This window comes from Nannobrachium achirus (genome assembly GCF_963921795.1).
Source record: "Nannobrachium achirus genome assembly, chromosome: 3".
Lineage (NCBI taxonomy): Eukaryota > Metazoa > Chordata > Actinopteri > Myctophiformes > Myctophidae > Nannobrachium > Nannobrachium achirus.
In genome coordinates this window covers 63729885-63748651 of record NC_137812.1, presented here as the reverse complement: position 1 = coordinate 63748651, position 18767 = coordinate 63729885, and the positions used below count along the sequence as shown (strand labels likewise).

Below are 18767 nucleotides of genomic sequence, written 5' to 3'. Positions count from 1 at the left end.
ACCATTATAATAACATTTCAAATTATCCAAAACAATAAAACCATGTTTGTATACTGTATTATATTCATAAAAAGTAAGACAATGAAACATTTACGACGGGTGGTTGCCAGGCATGCCTGTGAGTGCCTCGTCTCTGTTCGACCCCCCCTGTTGGCCTGCCCTGGTAGCAGCGTGTCACTAAGCGCGCGGCCCGGCGTGACAAGCATAATGGGTCCCAGGGCAGGCGACGAGAAGAGGGGCGGTGGTGGGGCAGCAGTTACAAAAATATGAGCGCTGGGAGGTGGGAGGTGAGTGTCTGCAGGCGTCCGTCCGTTACTCGTGCACCAAAGCCTCGAACTCTGGAAGAAGGGAAAAACAAAGAGGGATCGAATACAATTCAGTTGTCTTGATCAGATACACTCTGTTGTTGCTGATGGGTGGAGACATTGTGGGCCCTATTTTCGTCCATGCCTTACCCCAGGGGTCCGGGACCCCTAGGGGGTCCTCAGAGTTACTACAGGGGGTCCTCCAAATCTTTGTAAAACTTGAAACTTTTTTTCTCCTTTTTCATATTAACCACTTGAACCCTAGTCAGTGTCCATATTCGGAGAACTTTTGCCAAAAATAGAAGATCTACATGCAGCGCGAGGCGTTGTGAGCTTGTAGATCAGCTATTCTTTTGCGGGATGCTTTTGTATGCCGAAATAGGGCATTCATTTACACAAGAAAAATTCAAAAAGGTTGAAATATGATATATATATCGTCACTGTCGGGCAGAAACCTTGTATCTTCAAGTTTCAAATTTGTAAATTTCTTTGCAAAGTAAAGCCCTGCTTCATCATGCAAGGCCGTCGCACAAAGGTAGTGAAAACAGCCGATCTACAAGCACACAACGCCTCACGGTGCGAGGCGTTGTGTGCTTGTAGATCGGCTGTTTTCACTAGTTTAAATCATTATTAAAATGATAAATACAAAACTAAAGAGTTTTGAACATACAAGGTTTCCACCCGACAACGACGATATATTGAATATAATATAAGATTATTATTCCCAACAGCAACAATATACAGTACGCCTCTTCTGCATCGTTTCATGCTGGCACCCACCTTCAATGCCGATCTTGCCGTCTCCGTCCTTGTCTGCAGCTTCGATGAATGCTTTGGTCTCAGCGTCAGTCAAGTCTCTGCCCTCTGGAGAGAAACCCTTCAGGACAAACCTTAAAGATAGGACAGAGCAGCACACACTTATAGCAGGACAAACCTTAAAGATAGGACAGAGCAGCACACACTTATAGCAGGACAAACCTTAAAGATAGGACAGAGCAGCACACACTTATAGCAGGACAAACCTTAAAGATAGGACAGAGCAGCACACACTTATAGCAGGACAAACCTTAAAGATAGGACAGAGCAGCACACACTTATAGCAGGACAAACCTTAAAGATAGGACAGAGCAGCACACACTTATAGCAGGACAAACCTTAAAGATAGGACAGAGCAGCACACACTTATAGCAGAAACCCTTCAGGACAAACCTTAAAGATAGGACAGAGCAGCACACACTTATAGCAGGGTGTGCTGTTGATTCTGCTGCAGTGGCCTGGCCAGACTTTTTACAGTAAACTGGGGTGGCCCAAGTGGGGCACGGAGTTATGCAGGGGTGACATGGCATGGCATGGCAAAATAGCATCAATTTGACCATTTGTCTCCGCTGTCTAATTTGATTACCAGCATCACAGAGTCACACAATGATATTATTATCATTATTTTTTTTTGTATTATTATTATTTTGAATTGGTGTCAAGCAATGACGAAACCCAGAAATATTTTTGGTGCATTCAGTTGCATTCAATTATTCAAAACCATATACTCAAAATCACACATTTACTGCAATTTCCAAATAATAGAGGTCACAGCTTGTCTCTGTCTGTGTGTGTGTGTGTGTGTGTGTACACACACATTTTTACAGTTTATGGGTTGGTTCCCTTGACACATCACAGGTGACATCACCTAAAAGTCCATATATGGGTATTCCCCAGAATCCCTTTTACACCCATATATGAAGATCCCTGTTGTCATCCATATACCGGTATATCACTGGCCAAATGGCCAAGAAATGGCCCATATCTGTGTGGCTGGTTCAGATAGGGATCTCCATGTACAGTATGGGCATAACATATATTGTATGTTGTGATGTTATGGGAACCACTCTAACAGAATAAAAATGTTCCCATACATGGAGATCCCTGATGTCATCAATATTAAGCCCATATCTAACAGGACTTCATATGGGAATGCCCATATATGGAGGAAGACAACCCATATCTGTGCGGCTGGTTCAGACAGGGATCTCCATTTATGGGCATAAAAGGGATGTACTATATACAGTACATGGATCTCCTTATACAGTATGGGTAACTGGTCCGATATACATCACTGGCCAGATGGCCAAGAATTGTCGCCCTGAGGCGTCTTACTAGTATATGAACTTTTAAACAAGAGCATCTAGTGTTCTAGTGCACGTGTGTGTGTGCGTGTGTGTGTGTGTGCGTGTGCGTGTGTGTGTGCGCGCGCGCGCGTGTCTGTGTGTGTGTGTGTGTGTGTGTGTGTGTGTGTGTGTGTGTGTGTGTGTGTGCGTGCGTGCGCGCACGCGCGCGTGCGTTACTCACTTAAGCTCCTCCTCCTCTATGAAGCCACTCGCATCCGCGTCAAGAGTCTGAAAGACTTTCTTCACGTTTTCAGGCGACATGGCCTTCATCCCCACCATGTCAAAGAACTTCTTATGGTCAAAGGCCGTGGCTAACAGAGAGGATGAGGATGATTTGATCACATAAAGACATTTAAGATAAATTCAATAAAACATTTAACATTTGTGCGGGTGAGGTAATGGACCCATCAAGGGCTTATGTTAATAACATAGCAGATATTAACTATACTGTATATGTCGAGGGTTGTCCTATCCCAACCTTGAATTCATTCACTTCACTTAATGAACTGTTGGGTATGTCCACAGAAGATGGGGGGGTGGGGTAAATAAATAAATCCTTCATTTATTATAACTAACAAAAGATCATTTTAGTCAGGAACACTCACGTCTAAGTAGAGTAACCATTATGGAATGGAATACAGTTAATATTGGCGTTAATGGGCTCCGCGTTCGGAGATGTTCCGTGAATTTTGTGCAAGCTTTCTGAGCATGCTAAGCAAAATCAGGGAACGCTAAGCAATACCCCCCATAGGGATACAATAGCAGAACAATAGAAATACATTGACATGTAGCTTAGTCGAATCACAGTATTTGAGCTTAACAACATTGACATGTAACTTAATCAGACAATCACAAGTATTGAGCTTAGCCAGACTGATCATGCAAAGGTGGAGGCTGGGGTGGAGGAGGCAGCTAGCAGTGAATGATTCCGAAGCTTCGGAAACCAAGCAAAGGTAGAGAAGGCAAGCCGTATTTAAAGGAGCCTTCTCTACTGATTGAGAGCTTTGATTGGAGTTTGGCAGTCATGTGACGTAATGACCAGCAGATATGTGAATGAGGTATGAGAACAGAGCTGACTGACAGCTGACTACAGCTGGACGGAAACTAACGCTGATGCTTCATTATTTAGGAGGAAATAGAACTTTGGCACAGCCTCTTTGATACCACAGGATAACTTACAAACTTTGACATTGATGAAGCAGGTGTGGTTGTGCTTTATGATCTTGGACGCTGCATACTGCATATGAGTGAGTTTGATATTAAGGTGCCAAAGCACTTGGCTGTCTCTCTGGGGGACAATTCAGTTTCTATTTTTAGCAAATGGACTATCAATGAATTAGTGGTGAGTGCAGAGAAAACAGAAAGGTTTAGTAGGGACAAAAAGGTTTAGTAGGGACACTCTGATCAATTTATACAAACAAAAGAAAGGTACAGATTGAACCCTTCAAGGGGTCGTCGTCAAATTGGACTTATAGACCCCCAGGGGTTCTTAGGGGGTTCCAGGGGGTCCCTCACATTTCTCATATGTTTTACATTGTGACTTGTTTCACTTCCGCTGCACTGAACAAGCAGAAGTATTTGAACTCCATCATATTATGATTTGCCTATGTAGGTCAACTATATTATTGAACATTTCAAAATAACCCTGAGTTCCTGTGAATGCCCACAGTACATTGAACTCTGCTACTGTACCTTTACCATACCTGCAAAAGCCTCAAGTGCAGCCTTGATATCTTCAGCTTTCAATAGATCTTCCATTTTGGTTACTGGAATGAGAGGAGAGAAAGAGTAGAAAGTGAGAATTCATGGATAATCGAGTCAGACCTGAGACGGCAGCCACATTTGACATAATAGTTGTGTAATGTCTCTTCCTTCACAGTATCATTAGTTACACCAGTGAATGTTGGAGACAGAATTTCAATGGCTTTATCTAAGTATGGTTGCATAAATGCATAACTTTACATCAATATGGCTCTGCTGAAAAAAGGTTGTTGTTATTGGATGTGAGAGATATACAGTTACTGTGGCTTAATTCCTTTTTCAGGAGATTATTTGAATGGAATTAATCCTTTTTTTAACCCTAACCCTACAGTATGTCCTGATGAAGATCTATTGAGATCTAAACGTTGACCAGCAATAAACTTAAGGAGCTTAACCAGAGTGCAGACTCTATATGTCCTTCTTGATAATTCTACTTGTCTAGCACCTGGGCCACAGATGCGCGTGCACTACTTTCTTCTTTCACAGTTCACCCTTACCCTTAACTGTATTATTAGTGTGGTTGCTATAGGCAACACACTATTGTTCTCTGTCCAAGATTATATTTTTTCTTTTTTTGGGAGAGGGGGCTTTTTGCCTTTATTGATAGTACAGTAAGTAGACAGGAAACAGTGAGAGAGATGGGGAGTGACATGCAGCAAAGGCCGTCGAGATTGGGACTCGAACCCGTGACACGCTGTCAGGCATCAGGTGGTATGCGCCTGGACCTCTAGGCCAGTGGACGCCCCCGGTCTGAGACACAGCAAAGTGAACCTGCTTTTTGTTAACCTTTGCACAACAGAAAAGTGTAGCTATTGGTAATTCTTCACACACTGTGTTTGTCTCTGTTGTCATGCTTCACATGACATCACTATATATAATATAAATTGGATTCCTCGCGACTCATGTCAGTGCAACCACACTTGTAATTTCCCAGAATTGCACCTTTCTTGTTAGTTGCCAGTAGGGCAACCAGACTGTTGTTCTAGTCCGGAATACAAGCATATTTTATTACGGTCAACTTTGCCAATCAGGAAGCAGCATTCTCAGTAGACGTCACCATTATAGAGTCCATTATAATAGTATAAAATAATAGTTCATTGGGCGTGTTCCATCCTTATGTGGCGTTGGCGATAGGGTCTTTCTGTGTAGAGTTTACATGTTCTCCCCGTGTCTCCTAGGGAAGATACCCTCACAAAAACATGCAGTAATCCTGGTCTCTATAATGCCTACCCCTGGCCAGCCTGATGGAGGGGAAAGGAACTGGTTGGAATAATGAGTTCCTTCCACGCGCTACGTCCATACCGGGGAAATCCCCCCTGTCAGGTGAAAAGAAGCAACTTGGACTACTCATGCATAGAAGGAAGCATGAGGTCAGTCCGTTGTCTCCCCAGGCGTGGCAGAGGGAGAGCAGAGCCCAGGATTACATAGGCAATTGGCGCTGGGTGAAAATGGGTTACAAAATCGTGGGATAAAAATTGTTGACAATAAATAGGCAACCACACTCGTAATTCCCAGAATTGCATCTTTTCTAGTTAGTACTTGCGCCAGCAGAGTGTGCAAGTACTGCTTTCGGCTGGGTAGGTAGGTGGCCGTGTGTTTAAGCTTGTAGCCAATCAGGGACCAGCATTCCTGGTGATGCCAGTGGAGATGTCAGCAACCAACATTCCTGGTAATGTCATCAGTCAATGAGAGACCAGCATTCCTGGTGATGCCAATAGAGTGATACCAGTAGAGCTGACCACAAAGATATAACATTGTTATACCTTTGTGTCATTTTAGTTGAAAATACTGTACTGCTATCATCTCTGTCGGATGGAAACCCCATATGTCCAAACGGTTACTTTTCAGGATTCAAATAAAGTAGAAAATCACACCCGTGTGAACTGAGCGGAGGAGTCTGTGCGCGTGTGTGTGTGTGTGTGTGTGTGTGTGCGTGCGTGTGTGCGTGCGTGTGAGTGTGAGTGTGCCTTGCCTGTTCTGGCCTGGCCTGAACAACAGCGCCCCTCCCTTAACATGTGTGGTCAGAAAAGGTACTACACCACAGGCTTGAGGCTACATACAGACCCACCCACCCACATACATACATACATACATACATACAAACAAACATACATACCTACACACACGGCCACGCTATGGAGACGGTGTGACCACCGCTCAAAAATAGCACAGAGACAAGCGCTTCGAGCTTGTAGATCGATCGGCTATTTTGGATACTTTTGCGTGATGCTGTACTATGATCAAGTGTGGCATTAATTTAGGAAAACATAACAACAATATTATACTTCTTTCCGAAAACCTAGGTCAGGATATAGAAGGCATTTTTTAGAATCGACCTAAATATCCTTTTTGGGGTGGCCATAGATGAGTGGGTAGAGAGGCTAGCAGGCCTGGTAGTCTATATACAGTATGAGTCGAAGCGTCCATTAACCCCTAACTGTACCCAACCCTGCACACTGGGTGATGTATTAATGGCACTTCACCACTGCTCCGAATAGTTAGGATGGGTATAATAATAATTATTATGTAGTTAGTTCTTATGGCTCGAATTTGCCGCACATTTCATATTATGTACAAGTGTACATAAGTGTGCAAAGACCAATATGCTTTTTTTAAGCACAAGTATGGATTTGAATCCCAGGTTTTTTAAAGCAGGGGTCTTCAACAGGGTGTCCGGGACCCCTAGGGGGTCCTCAGAGTTACTACAGGGGGTCCTCCAAATCTTTGAGTAATAGAAAGTTTTTTTTCCTCCTTTTTTATATTAACCCTAGTGTCCATTTTCTGAGAACCAGACAAAAATAGCAGATCTACAAGCTCACAACGCCTCGCAGCACAAGGCGTTGTGAGCTTGTAGATCGTCTATTTTCGGCAAAGAGGTTTGGTGTAGAGGGGGAAAAGAGCAGATTAAGTACAGAGTGATAGGTGAAGTTTATTAAGTATTGACGGTTCAAGTGGTTAAATATCTGAAAACACAAATTTACATCAATCCAAAAATACACTGATGATTGCGCTGTCAAGCGATGAAACGATATGGAAACTATGATAAGGTTGTGGGGGTCCCTGCTTCATCTCTCTCTCAACTAAGGGGTCCTTGGCCTGAAAACGTTGAAGACCCCTGCTTTAAAGAAATCATCATGACATGCTTACCAAGAACAATGCACAGACCTTGAACCGCTTCACAGAAAACTATTTCCTACCATAGAACACCCACCAACTGTTTCTGCAAAGAAGGATGCATGCCAGTTCTCACGTTGGCACGCTTGCTTCTGCACATCTTACACTGTTGTTGAGTTTTTCAAATGACATTTTTCTGGTGCTTTGAATGCCATGAACCAAATGCCATGGAGAGGTCCATTGCAGACATCTCCAAAACAACCTACTGCGGAAAGTCGAGGGTGGTTGGAACCGTGCGAGAAGTGAGAGGGAGTGATTAAAACGATGAGCTGGATTCCAAGCCCTGGCATGCTATGCGTTTTGAAATGCCCCCCATCCATCTTTATTAGAGTGTGTCTGTTGGGGAGGGTGGGTATGAGTTGAGAGGGGAACTATACATTTAAAAATACTTTGAAAAGTATGAGTATTTCTGTTGGTAGTGTGAAGCTGATGAATGGTATGCTTGAGATACTGAAACATTTGTATAACCTTAATTAATGCAATTTAAAAAAAAAAGTTTCAAACAGCTATTCTGGACAAATACCGAAGTGAGTGATTGATGGGTTTATTGACCAAACTTGTTAATTGATGAAATGTTGGATTGATAGATTAGGGGTTTACTTATGTAGCCGACATTAAAGGAGTAGTTCACCCCCAAGATGACTTTTTTTCTATTGATTACTCATGCCACGGAGACTTGAGTTAAAAATAATATTGTTTTGTATAGTCGCATTCAAGACAAAAATGTGATCATAGTAAATTTACCCCCATTGATTGCGGATCCGGAATCAATGGGGGTACATTTATTGTAATCAAATTTTTGTCTTAGGAATGCGGCAAAAGAATACAAATATTATTGAACTCAAGTCTCCTTGGCATGAGTAATCAATAGAAAAAAAGTCACAAATACTCCTTTAAGTATTTGAACAATGTAAAAATACAAATAGGCATGTAGGATAGGCACTAATAAGCTACAAGCTTCTAACTACAGCTTTTCAATCAGCCTAACAATGCTGTGTGTAATGTCTCACTGTGCATTGTTCAAAGGGTATCACAATAAACTATTCAAATACAAAAACATTAAAACACTATTCAAATATGAGCGGGAAGCTGCATTCGCCTCAAGGCTTGCTTGGGGCCCAGGTGCTCTGATGGGATAAATCAGTTGGACTTGCTAGCTTGTTGGTAGGAAGGACAAACTTAAAAGGACATGAACAAGGATTCTGACCATGACAGACTCTGGCTGTATTTCATTCAGCCACTCAGCAGACAGTCTGAAGGAACTTGGCACATCAGGGAGGAAGTTGATTAAAGGCCATTGTTGAGAATTTAAGATGTATGGAAATAAATACGGTACAGTCTGGCATAAACTACGAGGTCAGATGGATACTTCAGTCACACACACACACACACACACACACACACACACACACACACACACACACACACACACACTATCTCTCTCTCTCTCTCTCTCTCTCTCTCTCTCTCTCTCTCTCTCTCTCTCTCTCTCTCTCTCTCTCTCTCTCTCTCACACACACATTGTCTGTCCTTTTCAGAAACACTCAATATCTCTCTCCCAGTCAGGGACACGTTATTTGGAATTGCACGTTAGAGAGGCAGGGGCTGAAATTTCAAAAGGGGCCTTTTGGTGAAAATATCGAAAATATTTTCGGTACTTGATACCACACAAAGCTAAACTAAACTTTCACCATAAGATGCTGCATTCAAGTTCAGGAGAGTTTGTACAAGGCAATTCTCTTGAATGCTGCCTTCAGGTATGGCATGGAAAGGGGGCATTTGCATTTCTTTCACCTTAGTGAAAACGGCATTCATGGTCTGGAGAGGGCACTTTTTACAGACAGGTAAAAGGGCAGGGGCTCAAGCCCCCTTTGGTGTCTATATGTGTGCACGTGCCTGCTCCCAGTCCTTCCCACTTTCCTCATCACTCCCTCCCTCTGACGGAGAGGAAGAGGACAGGAGTAATGTGGCTGTCTTTCTCTCCAGACACCGGCTCTTGGACTGTTGCCCTCACTGCAGCAGAGTTGCAGCACCAAAGCACCCTCACACAGTCACGTGGTCCTCCCTCTCCCAAACTGTGCTCTGTTGTCCCTTGCCCTGTGCCGTGGTGGACACGACCGAGAACCCATTGGCACAAGGGAATGGGAGCATTTACTGGTCCACAGTAGAGGGGAAATTCAAAACTCGACTACTGTAACTCTGTCCTCACTGGCCTCCCGGCGTGTGCTCTCCAAATGATCCAGAATGCCGCAGCACGATTGGTCTTAACCATCCCAAATCCTCACATGTCTCCCCCCTTCTCCGCTCCCTCCACTGGCTCCACGTTGCGGCCCGCACAGAGTACAAAACACTGAGGCTGGCCTTCAAAGCAGCCAAAGGTGTGACACCTCCAGATAGAATCCTATAACCCCATGCACCTGTTCAATCAGATCAGCTAACACAGGGAAGCTGACAGAACCCTCGCTAAAAACCCAAGGACAACAATCCACTTGTCCAAGACTCTTCAAACTGTGGAATGAATGAACTCCCCATTCACCTCTTCAGACTCCACCGTAGCCCATAGCACTTACAGTAGCACTTGCCTACCCTCAATGACCATACATTTAAAGTAGCATTTTTATGTTTTAGATTTTTATAATCTTTACTGAATAGTTGATTGGTCTACCTATGTTTTTCTTAGATTACTATTTCTATGCTTTTGCTTATTGTAATTCGCTCTGGATTAACCCATTCAGGCCAGGAACACATTTTAGTATAGTACAGTACAGGTACAGTATGTAGCAATATATTTGTTTTTGTAATTTTTGAATAAATTCAGCGCTTTATCACTATTCGCCAACAGAAGTCTATGTAAAAGACCTGGCCCAATGAAGTGAACAGAGGTGGCGCAACACTCTAATAAATGGCTCTGGCTTAAGTGTGTTCAGGGATACTTTGACACAGAGGGTCGAACTGATAAATACAGTAGTTAAGAATAGTTACAAAAGGACAATTTAAGGATTTTACTGTTCACCTTCTATGTACTGTAGTAATAGTTTCTACAATACTGGTGCTTCTGATAGAGCCCTCTCGGCTAGGCCTAAATATGATCATCATTGGACTGGTACCGTCAAACCTATTAAACTGTACATTATCCAGCTTATTACACACTTACACTTACACACAGAGAGAGAGAGAGAGAGAAGGAGAATGACACAGCAAACAATCTGGCCGGCCAGGAGTCAAACCCGGATACGCTATATAAGGCATTTTGTGCCCATGGGGTATGCGTCCTCAATCTCCTCATAAATATTTGGCGGGTCGCCGTCGCCCGCATTAACACATATTTGAAACAAAATGTATTACCAAATGATTAGCTTTCATAGAAACTTAGATACAGTAATGTACAAGAATTGGAGTATTGAATCAGATATCTAAATTGACCCCACAATTGCATTTAGTTGCAGTACCCTACACATCTGTGTAGGTGTCAGTACTGGGCCCTGATCGCCCCTTGTAGTGCAGCGCTATGAAAACAAGTGTTAACCTGTGAAGAAAGATAGAGCAGTGTATTTGTGCCTCTGACGTACCTCTATGCCTGTGTGTGTGTGTGTGTGTGTGTGTGTGTGTGTGTGTGTGTGTGTGTGTGTGTGTGTGTGTGTGTGTGTGTGTGTGTGTGTGTGTGTGTGTGTGTGTGTGTGTGTGTGTGTTGCTTTGGTTGCCCAGTGAGAGGTAGCCTACTCCGTGTGAGCATTTGCAAAGTCTTTTCAGAGTGGAATTGATAGTCCCTTAGCATATTGGACGGCAAAACACTTACTGTGTAGTCGTGGATGAAAGGACTCCAGAAGTGACACTATGACTATAATAAAACCTGATATATACAGCCCCCCTTGCTGTCTCTTTCCAACCTCTCCACCTGTTATGCACTCCAAAGGCCAACTGATTTGGCAACAAAAGACAATTAATCAGCGCCCACACCCTAGGTGGGGTTGGAAAAACGTCCTTTCTGTGTGGAGTTTGCATGTTCTCCCCGTGTCTCCTAGGGTCGATACCTCACAAAAACATGCAGTAGTCCTGGTTTCTATAATTCCTCCCCTCTGGCCAGCCAGGCCGGGCTCCCCAGGCGTGGCAGAGGGAAGGGCAGAACCCAGGATTACAGCTTAGGCAATTGGCACTGGGTGAAAAAATGGTTTACAAAAATTGTGGGATAAAAAAATATAATATATATATATATATATATATATATATATTTTCTTTTTACAGCAAGGAAAGTCTAAATGGCTCTGTGAGTCTGTATATTTTTCACAAAATGTTATATTATATTTTCTATTTGGCTTTATTTTATAATGCAGGTCAATGGTGTTTGGATTGGGCATCAAGCATCACAGATGTGATAGATGACTAATGTCATTGACTGGCCACATAAAATCCATGATCCACATGTCGTTATTAGACGCATAGATGTAAGTGTATTTGATGTTCCATCTTGAAGCTGGACATCATAATAATACCCTTTCCTGGTGTTATTATGTTCATACTCTGCACAGACATGCACCCCACAACAACCCTAGTTCCACAAGCCGAATGGAGTAAACAACAGGTCCTATCACACCAATGTTGACAGTGTATCACATTGGCTACTGCAGGCAGAGGCGTCACAAGGGGAGGAAAAGTGGGACTTACTAGGGCCCAAGGTGGAGGGGCCTGGAATTATTTTATACTTTAGCTATTGAAAATTAGCAGTTATACAAGCTCACAGCTCGGCACCGAGTGCCGCACTGCGAGCTTGTAGATCTGCTGTTTTTGAAAAGTCGTGAAATGTGTGCAAATATCTGAATATATGTATTCTTTAAGCGAACATTTGTAGCTCAAATTCTGCTTCTGTGGGGATCCCTGGAACTAAATATTTTGAGATGGGGTTCAGTGGCCAAATACATGTCATTTTGAATTGGGGGTCCTTAACATGAAAAGGTTTGAGCACCACTGACATAGAAACATAGTTTTTTTCAAAAAACCTTAGAAGGATTTGAAATATTCAAAGACTTGCACACATTTTCACGATTTTTCAAAAATAGCAGATCTACAAGCTCGCAGCGCTGTGAACTTGTATATCTGCTATTTTTCAATAGTTAAAGCACAAAATAACGTGTAATAATGCATTCCCAGTCTAAATGGGTTAAACCCCCTCCCCCTATGAAGAACATTCATGAGGGGCCCACAGTGAATCCTTGTACCCAGGGCCCCGAATTTTGTGCGACACCGCTGACCGTGAAGGTGGCTTCACGCTGAGTGACATGACTGTGCTTGCACGCTGAAGCGACAGCTACAATATAAATGTACCCATGCTCTGTAACAAACTAATATGACTAGTGAGTATGATGGATAGTGTGCTGGAAGATATTTCAGACTTTCAGTACAGCAATAGGCACCCTAACGCATCAATTCATCACAGCAAACTAGTTTTTACCGTGGGCTTTTCACATTTTTCTTCTCCGCCGTGATTATAGAACACTGTCTTGTGTTACTGCCCAAAGTAGCACATTAAATGATTCTCATCAACAATGTCCATGAAGTACTTGTCTCACCACTAACACACGCTCAACTATCTTAGAGCCCTTGTGGAAATGGAGCGAGTTTGTGAGTTTAAAAAGGTCACCATACTTTAGGATGAGTTATAGATTTCATCAATAACCTCCGGCAAATCCAGAAAACTGTTAAGAGTATAGCCTATTCCAAGAATTCAGAATAATCCTCATCATTCAAACTTGGCTTTGAAGGAAGACTCCATATCCAAGAGAGTTCAATCTTAACATGGAATTCCCACAATATTTACCCCATGATAGTTAAATTCTTCTAATGCACACTATTTGTAGCCAACTCCAAAGTATATCAGCACCGCTTTGTGTGTTTGTGTGTCCACAATCTGGCCAACCATCGTCAAAGAAAAGGGAACGCCCACTCTGTTTGTCCCTAGCATCAGGCTGTCTCGAGAGATTAGTCTGTCCATGAACATTACAGTATAAGATATAGACATTGGCCTACGTTTGATACGAGATGTATTATACTGTAAATGCCTTCTATGATAAATGCTCTTTACATTTAGTTCACGACACATTTAGCTGTTTAATCATCGTTATACAGCAACCGACTCCATGAATGGTTCACAATGCATCACTAATGACTTTATCACTGCTTGGCACGGATAAGAGCATCTCGTGTTATTTCAATCCATCAACGCCGGCTATCAGCTGGATTGTCTTTGACCAACGCATCTCACAGACATCACATTTTTGTCTTTTCTTCCATTAATAGCACCACTTAAAAACCATATACATAGTTGAACGGATTCCCAAGGGCTCTATTCTAGCTCCTGTTTTCGCTCTACGCTAAATATGTTCACCCAAAACTAGCCGATCTACAAGCTCACAACGTGTCACAATGCGACACATGAGCTCGTAGATCAGCTCGTAGATCAGGTATTGTCATATCGTCATTGTCAGGTGGAAACCTCGTGTCTCCAAGTTTCAAATTTGTATGTTCTTTGGCATCATCGTACAAGGCCGTCACACAAAAGTAGTGAAAACAGCAGATCTACAAGCACACAACGCCTCGCGGTGCGAGGCGTTGTGTGCTTGTAGATCGGCTGTTTTCACTAGGTTAAATCAGTTTTTAAAACGATAAATAAAAAACGAACGGTTTCGGAGATACAAGGTTTCCACCCGACAACGACGATATATTTCCCTTCTCATCTCTTGTCTTACCTGACTGGTGGACGGAGGCAGAGGAGAGGGGAGAGTGGGAGAGATGGGAAGACAAAGGGGACGGACGGAGAGAGGCGATGGCGGGTAAATAGAGACAGAGGTAAGGTCAGCAGAAAGGGAAGGACACAATAAGACTTTTATAGGCCCCCTCCCCCCTTACACACACACAGCCATGCTCCTGTTTCTTCTCTCTATTTTGGGAGGGCATGGAGGGTCACTATCACTATAGACACTGATGCGCGTCACGCAAGACATGATGACGAGTGGCCTGTTGGCCCCGGAGTGGGATCCCTGGCTGTCTCTGTGGCATCAACAAATCGCACAGGCCTATTAATAATCTTAACCACTTGTAACCATTGTGTCCCTGTCGAGGGATAACGTTCAGTGAAAATAGCCGATCTACAAGCTCACGACACGTCTCAAGGCAACATGTCGTGTCACGAAATGTCGCCTTAGACGTGTTGTGAGGCGGAGGGGGCCTAGTATAGTGAGGTTCAGTGAGGAAATTGTGTGCTTATACCTGTTTTAGGCCAGGTGTTGGATAACAAGGCTGTGGACATACGGTAGTAATGTATTATTTCTTTTAAATAATTGTAGCTCCCAAAACACATTATTGAAAGGGCCTTTATCAGGCAACTAAGAATAGGGTTTAGTTGGTTTCTCTACATCTCAGTAGCTCACTTAATTCTTTTTCCATAAATCCGTCTATCCTTTTGTGGTCATTGTATTACTGCATTACAGCATTTTCATTGACATAATTGCAGACATTTTTCTTTGTTTTGTTTTACTCATTTCAGTCAAAGATACATTTCAGGACCTGTACAGTGGACCTGCATGTTTCCCAGGGTCAGTACACAGTGGTGTTTAAATAGTGCCCACTAGCTATAGCATGCCAACAAAAAGAGATTATAAAAATGTCTAATAAATAAATATGGAAATGTTCCATGTTTGTGGCGGCAAGGTGGTGAAGGACAATTTACAATTCAGGCATTTCAGAGGTGCTGGAACATTCCATATGGGAACAGTATGTCTATGATGTCAGGCATCTATATGACAGTGATTCTCAAACTTTGAAATTTGAAGGGGCCCCCTTAACTTTGACAGTGTACAAATGGAACCAAATGGACCCGTTAGGGTTCATTTGGTTCCATTTGTACACTGTCAAAGCTACAGACTTGTAAGGGTCAATTTAGACCCTCATAAAGGAACCTAGAGAGTCCCTTGAAAACCACAGATCTATGACTTATCTGTGATAATATGAATATGAATGTGGGCAACGTTTCAACATTGACTTCCATTACAAAATCGAATTAAAATATTTAAAAATGAACAAAACAATGTGGAAAAAAAGGTACACGTACAATATTACGTTAGCCTAATGACAGGGTGCACAAGCAATTTGGTGTGGATCCGTCCAGCAGTTTGCGAGATTATCTCCAGACAAACACACGCTCAGACACAGATAAACACAGATCGACCAGCCCTCTTATAGAGCCACCCCGTAAAAGAATGGGCAGGTGGTCATGGGATGTGGAGTGATGATATGAGAACAAAGGTATTTGCTATGGCAGTCATTTAAGTCAAGAGATCATGCAAATAACACGTCCTTGCATGTAAACGGCATTCTGCACTGTGTCGATCATTTTTTCTGGGGTGGTTCCCAGAATGAGTGATGAATTATTACCAGTTGTTCAAGTTATCACTACCACTACGTAGCCTACTGTGTTCATTAAAAAAATGCGGAGGATGGGCAACTGGAAGCCGCTACATTTCTGATAAGGGTCGGAATATTTAAAAGTTTAAGAACCATTTCTGGTTCCATTTTGAACAAGTTCTATATGTCTGCTGTCTGGCCAAAACCTCCTAACTCCAAAATGTTAATTTTTGGGAAAATGAGCTCAAGTGGAGTTAGGAGGTTTTGACCGGAGGGCTTTTTACTACTTTCCATTGGTTCAATATTATTTTAACCAACACTCATATGTAAAGGGTGTTCAATAGCCCTGATTTATGCCAAAAAAATCTAAAACCTCATAAATTGAGGTTTTGCATGGCCAGACAGTGACATATACGCCAAGTGGTTCTCAAACATTTTCATGTAAAGGACCCCCATATATTGTTAAATATATTTGAATGTATTTGGCCACAGACCCTCATTTGAAAATATTTTGTCTTTTTGTGCCAGAGACCAACATAAGAGAAGATTTGTCAAGATACAGTAGGCTATGTCTTCTAAATGTTTAAAAAATACACGGAAAATCAAATAGGGCTCCAGTGTTTCAACTGTTCCTCATTTTCCTGGGGACCCCGCGCAGAAACTCCTCGAGGACCCATGCGGGTCCCCGGACCCTACTTTGAGACCCATTGCTATAACAATCCTGGAACCAGATGGTGCTCAGTTTGATCCGCTGTCACCAAGCTCGTGAATCCCTCTGTTCCTGGGTATTGTTCAGCTGTGGTTGACCCAGTGACATGGCCTCCGTCTGAGTGAACGCTCACATTTCCTCCCTGAGGTTCAATATAGCATTATATATATAGACGGACTGGTCTGAACTTCATCACTATGTAACGTCTTGCCAGAAGTAACAAGAGGCTATATAATTGCTTCCCTATCGGAGGTATGGTGAGTGACACATTGACGCACGCACGCGCACGCACCCACACACAAACCAGGATCCTCACACACTCGAGCAGGAATTCACAGCCATATCGTCGTTGTCGGGTGAAAACCTTTTATATGTCCAAAACCGTTTGTTTTGCATTTATCATTTAAAAATGAATCAAACTAGTGAAAACAGCCGATCTACAAGCACACGAGGCGTTGTGTGCTTGTAGATCGGCTGTTTTCACTACTTTTGTGCGACGGCCTTGTATGATGAAGCAGGGCTTTACTTTGAGAAAGAACGTACAAATTTGAAACTTGGAGTTACGAGGTTTCCACCCGACAACGACGATATGTGATGCAAACAGGCATGCGCACCAGTGCACACTGACTTATCTCTGGTCCCCTGAAGCCCAGAATAAATTTGCATTACCTTCCCATATTCCCCTCTTCCTACCTGTTCAGCTTGTGACTGCATATCCGTCCATCTATCTCCAACTCTGTCAATGATTTCACTAATCGCTCTATCTGTTTATCTGGCTATCCTCTCCTTCTCTCCTTCCCCCCATTTATTTTTTTTATTTTTTTTTATCGGCCTCTATCTCCCCCTTCCTTCTCCTATATCTCCACACAATCTCAGGCTTGTCAGAAGGACCTTGACAGCTTCTAGATGGGTTCTGGTTTTTACCGACTGTTGCCTCAGACATCGTCACCCCCTCACTTTCTCTCCATCCTCCTTTTCTTTCCTTCAGTCACCTATACCCGTCACCTACACTGATGTGTTAGACTTTACTCCTCTTCTGAGTCCACTTATGGTCAAATCATCAATTAATGTAGAACTTACATGAAAGGTGTGTGTGTGTGTGTGTGTGTGTGTGTGTGTGTGTGTGTGTGTGTGTGTGTGTGTGTGTGTGTGTGTGTGTGTGTGTGTGTGTGTGTGTGTGTGTGTGTGTGTGTGTGTGTGTGCGCGCGTGCGTGCATGTGCGCGTTCCGGACCTAGGCCATAATGGGCATAGAATTGTCCCCAGATGTGGCCTACAGTATGTCAGGAAATATTGTCACATTGGGGAGATCATTTTTGACTGAAGACTGTATTAGTGAACAAGACTAAGTTCTTGTCTAGCTTTCTCATCATCTGATGTAACCTTTTTCTCTAAGGGTTTTCCCATTGAAGTACTTGTCCGAGTTACTCATCATTTGCTGTAACCCTTCACCCAATCAGACATCACGGTATACCTTGATATTGTGATGTCACCCTTTTCCCCCTCTCTGATTGGCTCCCCACATTAGACTCAACAGCATCCACACTTGCAATTTCCAATTGCATCTTTCTAGTTGAATTTTAATGTTGACCAAATTGGTGCCCTTTAACAGTCCTGTGACGCTGTGCAATAAAACTAGACCAGGTCAACCTGGTTGTGCCAGACCCCCTGTCTGTCATCATCATTTATGACATCATGCCTTTTGTAGGCATGTCATCATCATGTCATCATCATATATACCCTTTATATAGAAAAGGGACAGACCGACATTTGCTTATGTAGGCCTACCCATTTCATGGGTCTGGCAATAACGTTGCTTCTATTTGGTTCCACATTGTTCGGCTTTCTATATTCACAGCTGCCCCACATTTCTTAAATTTCTTATCTTCTCTCTTTCAGACACACTTTTCCTCCCTTATGCATAAACTCACTGGGCTACACCTATTGTAATTTCAACAACAAAAGCAAACAATTAGCAATCTCTCTCTCTCTCTCTCTCTCTCTCTCTCTCTCTCTCTCTCTCTCTCTCTCTCCCTCTCTCTCTCTCTCTCTCTCTCCCTCCACCCGCCGGTGTGTCCCTCTGTTCCCCTTGTTTATAGTCCAGACTCTCATGACTTTCACCGTACTATTGAATTACCCCTGGTCAGCAATTTCCTATGGTCAGCCCTTTAAAAGGATGCCAGGGGAGATTAGAAGGGTGACAGTAGGGAGTGAGGAGACAGAGAAGAAGACTTCTTGGAAACACAAAGACAGAGAGGTTATTG

At 42.9% G+C, this 18767-nt stretch overlaps 1 protein-coding gene across 1 annotated transcript; it reads right to left on the bottom strand.

Annotated features, from left to right (window-relative positions):
- Positions 1-312: 312 nt before the first annotated feature.
- On the bottom strand, positions 313-16504 carry pvalb7 (parvalbumin 7; the record flags this gene model as incomplete). The annotated part of the gene is made up of 6 exons (XM_080722731.1): positions 313-338; positions 1086-1195; positions 2649-2778; positions 4171-4233; positions 14143-14146; positions 16493-16504. The coding sequence occupies 6 exons, from the start codon at positions 16502-16504 to the stop codon at positions 313-315; spliced, it is 345 nt and encodes a 114-aa protein (XP_080578857.1).
- Between the last annotated feature and the right edge of the window lie 2263 nt (positions 16505-18767).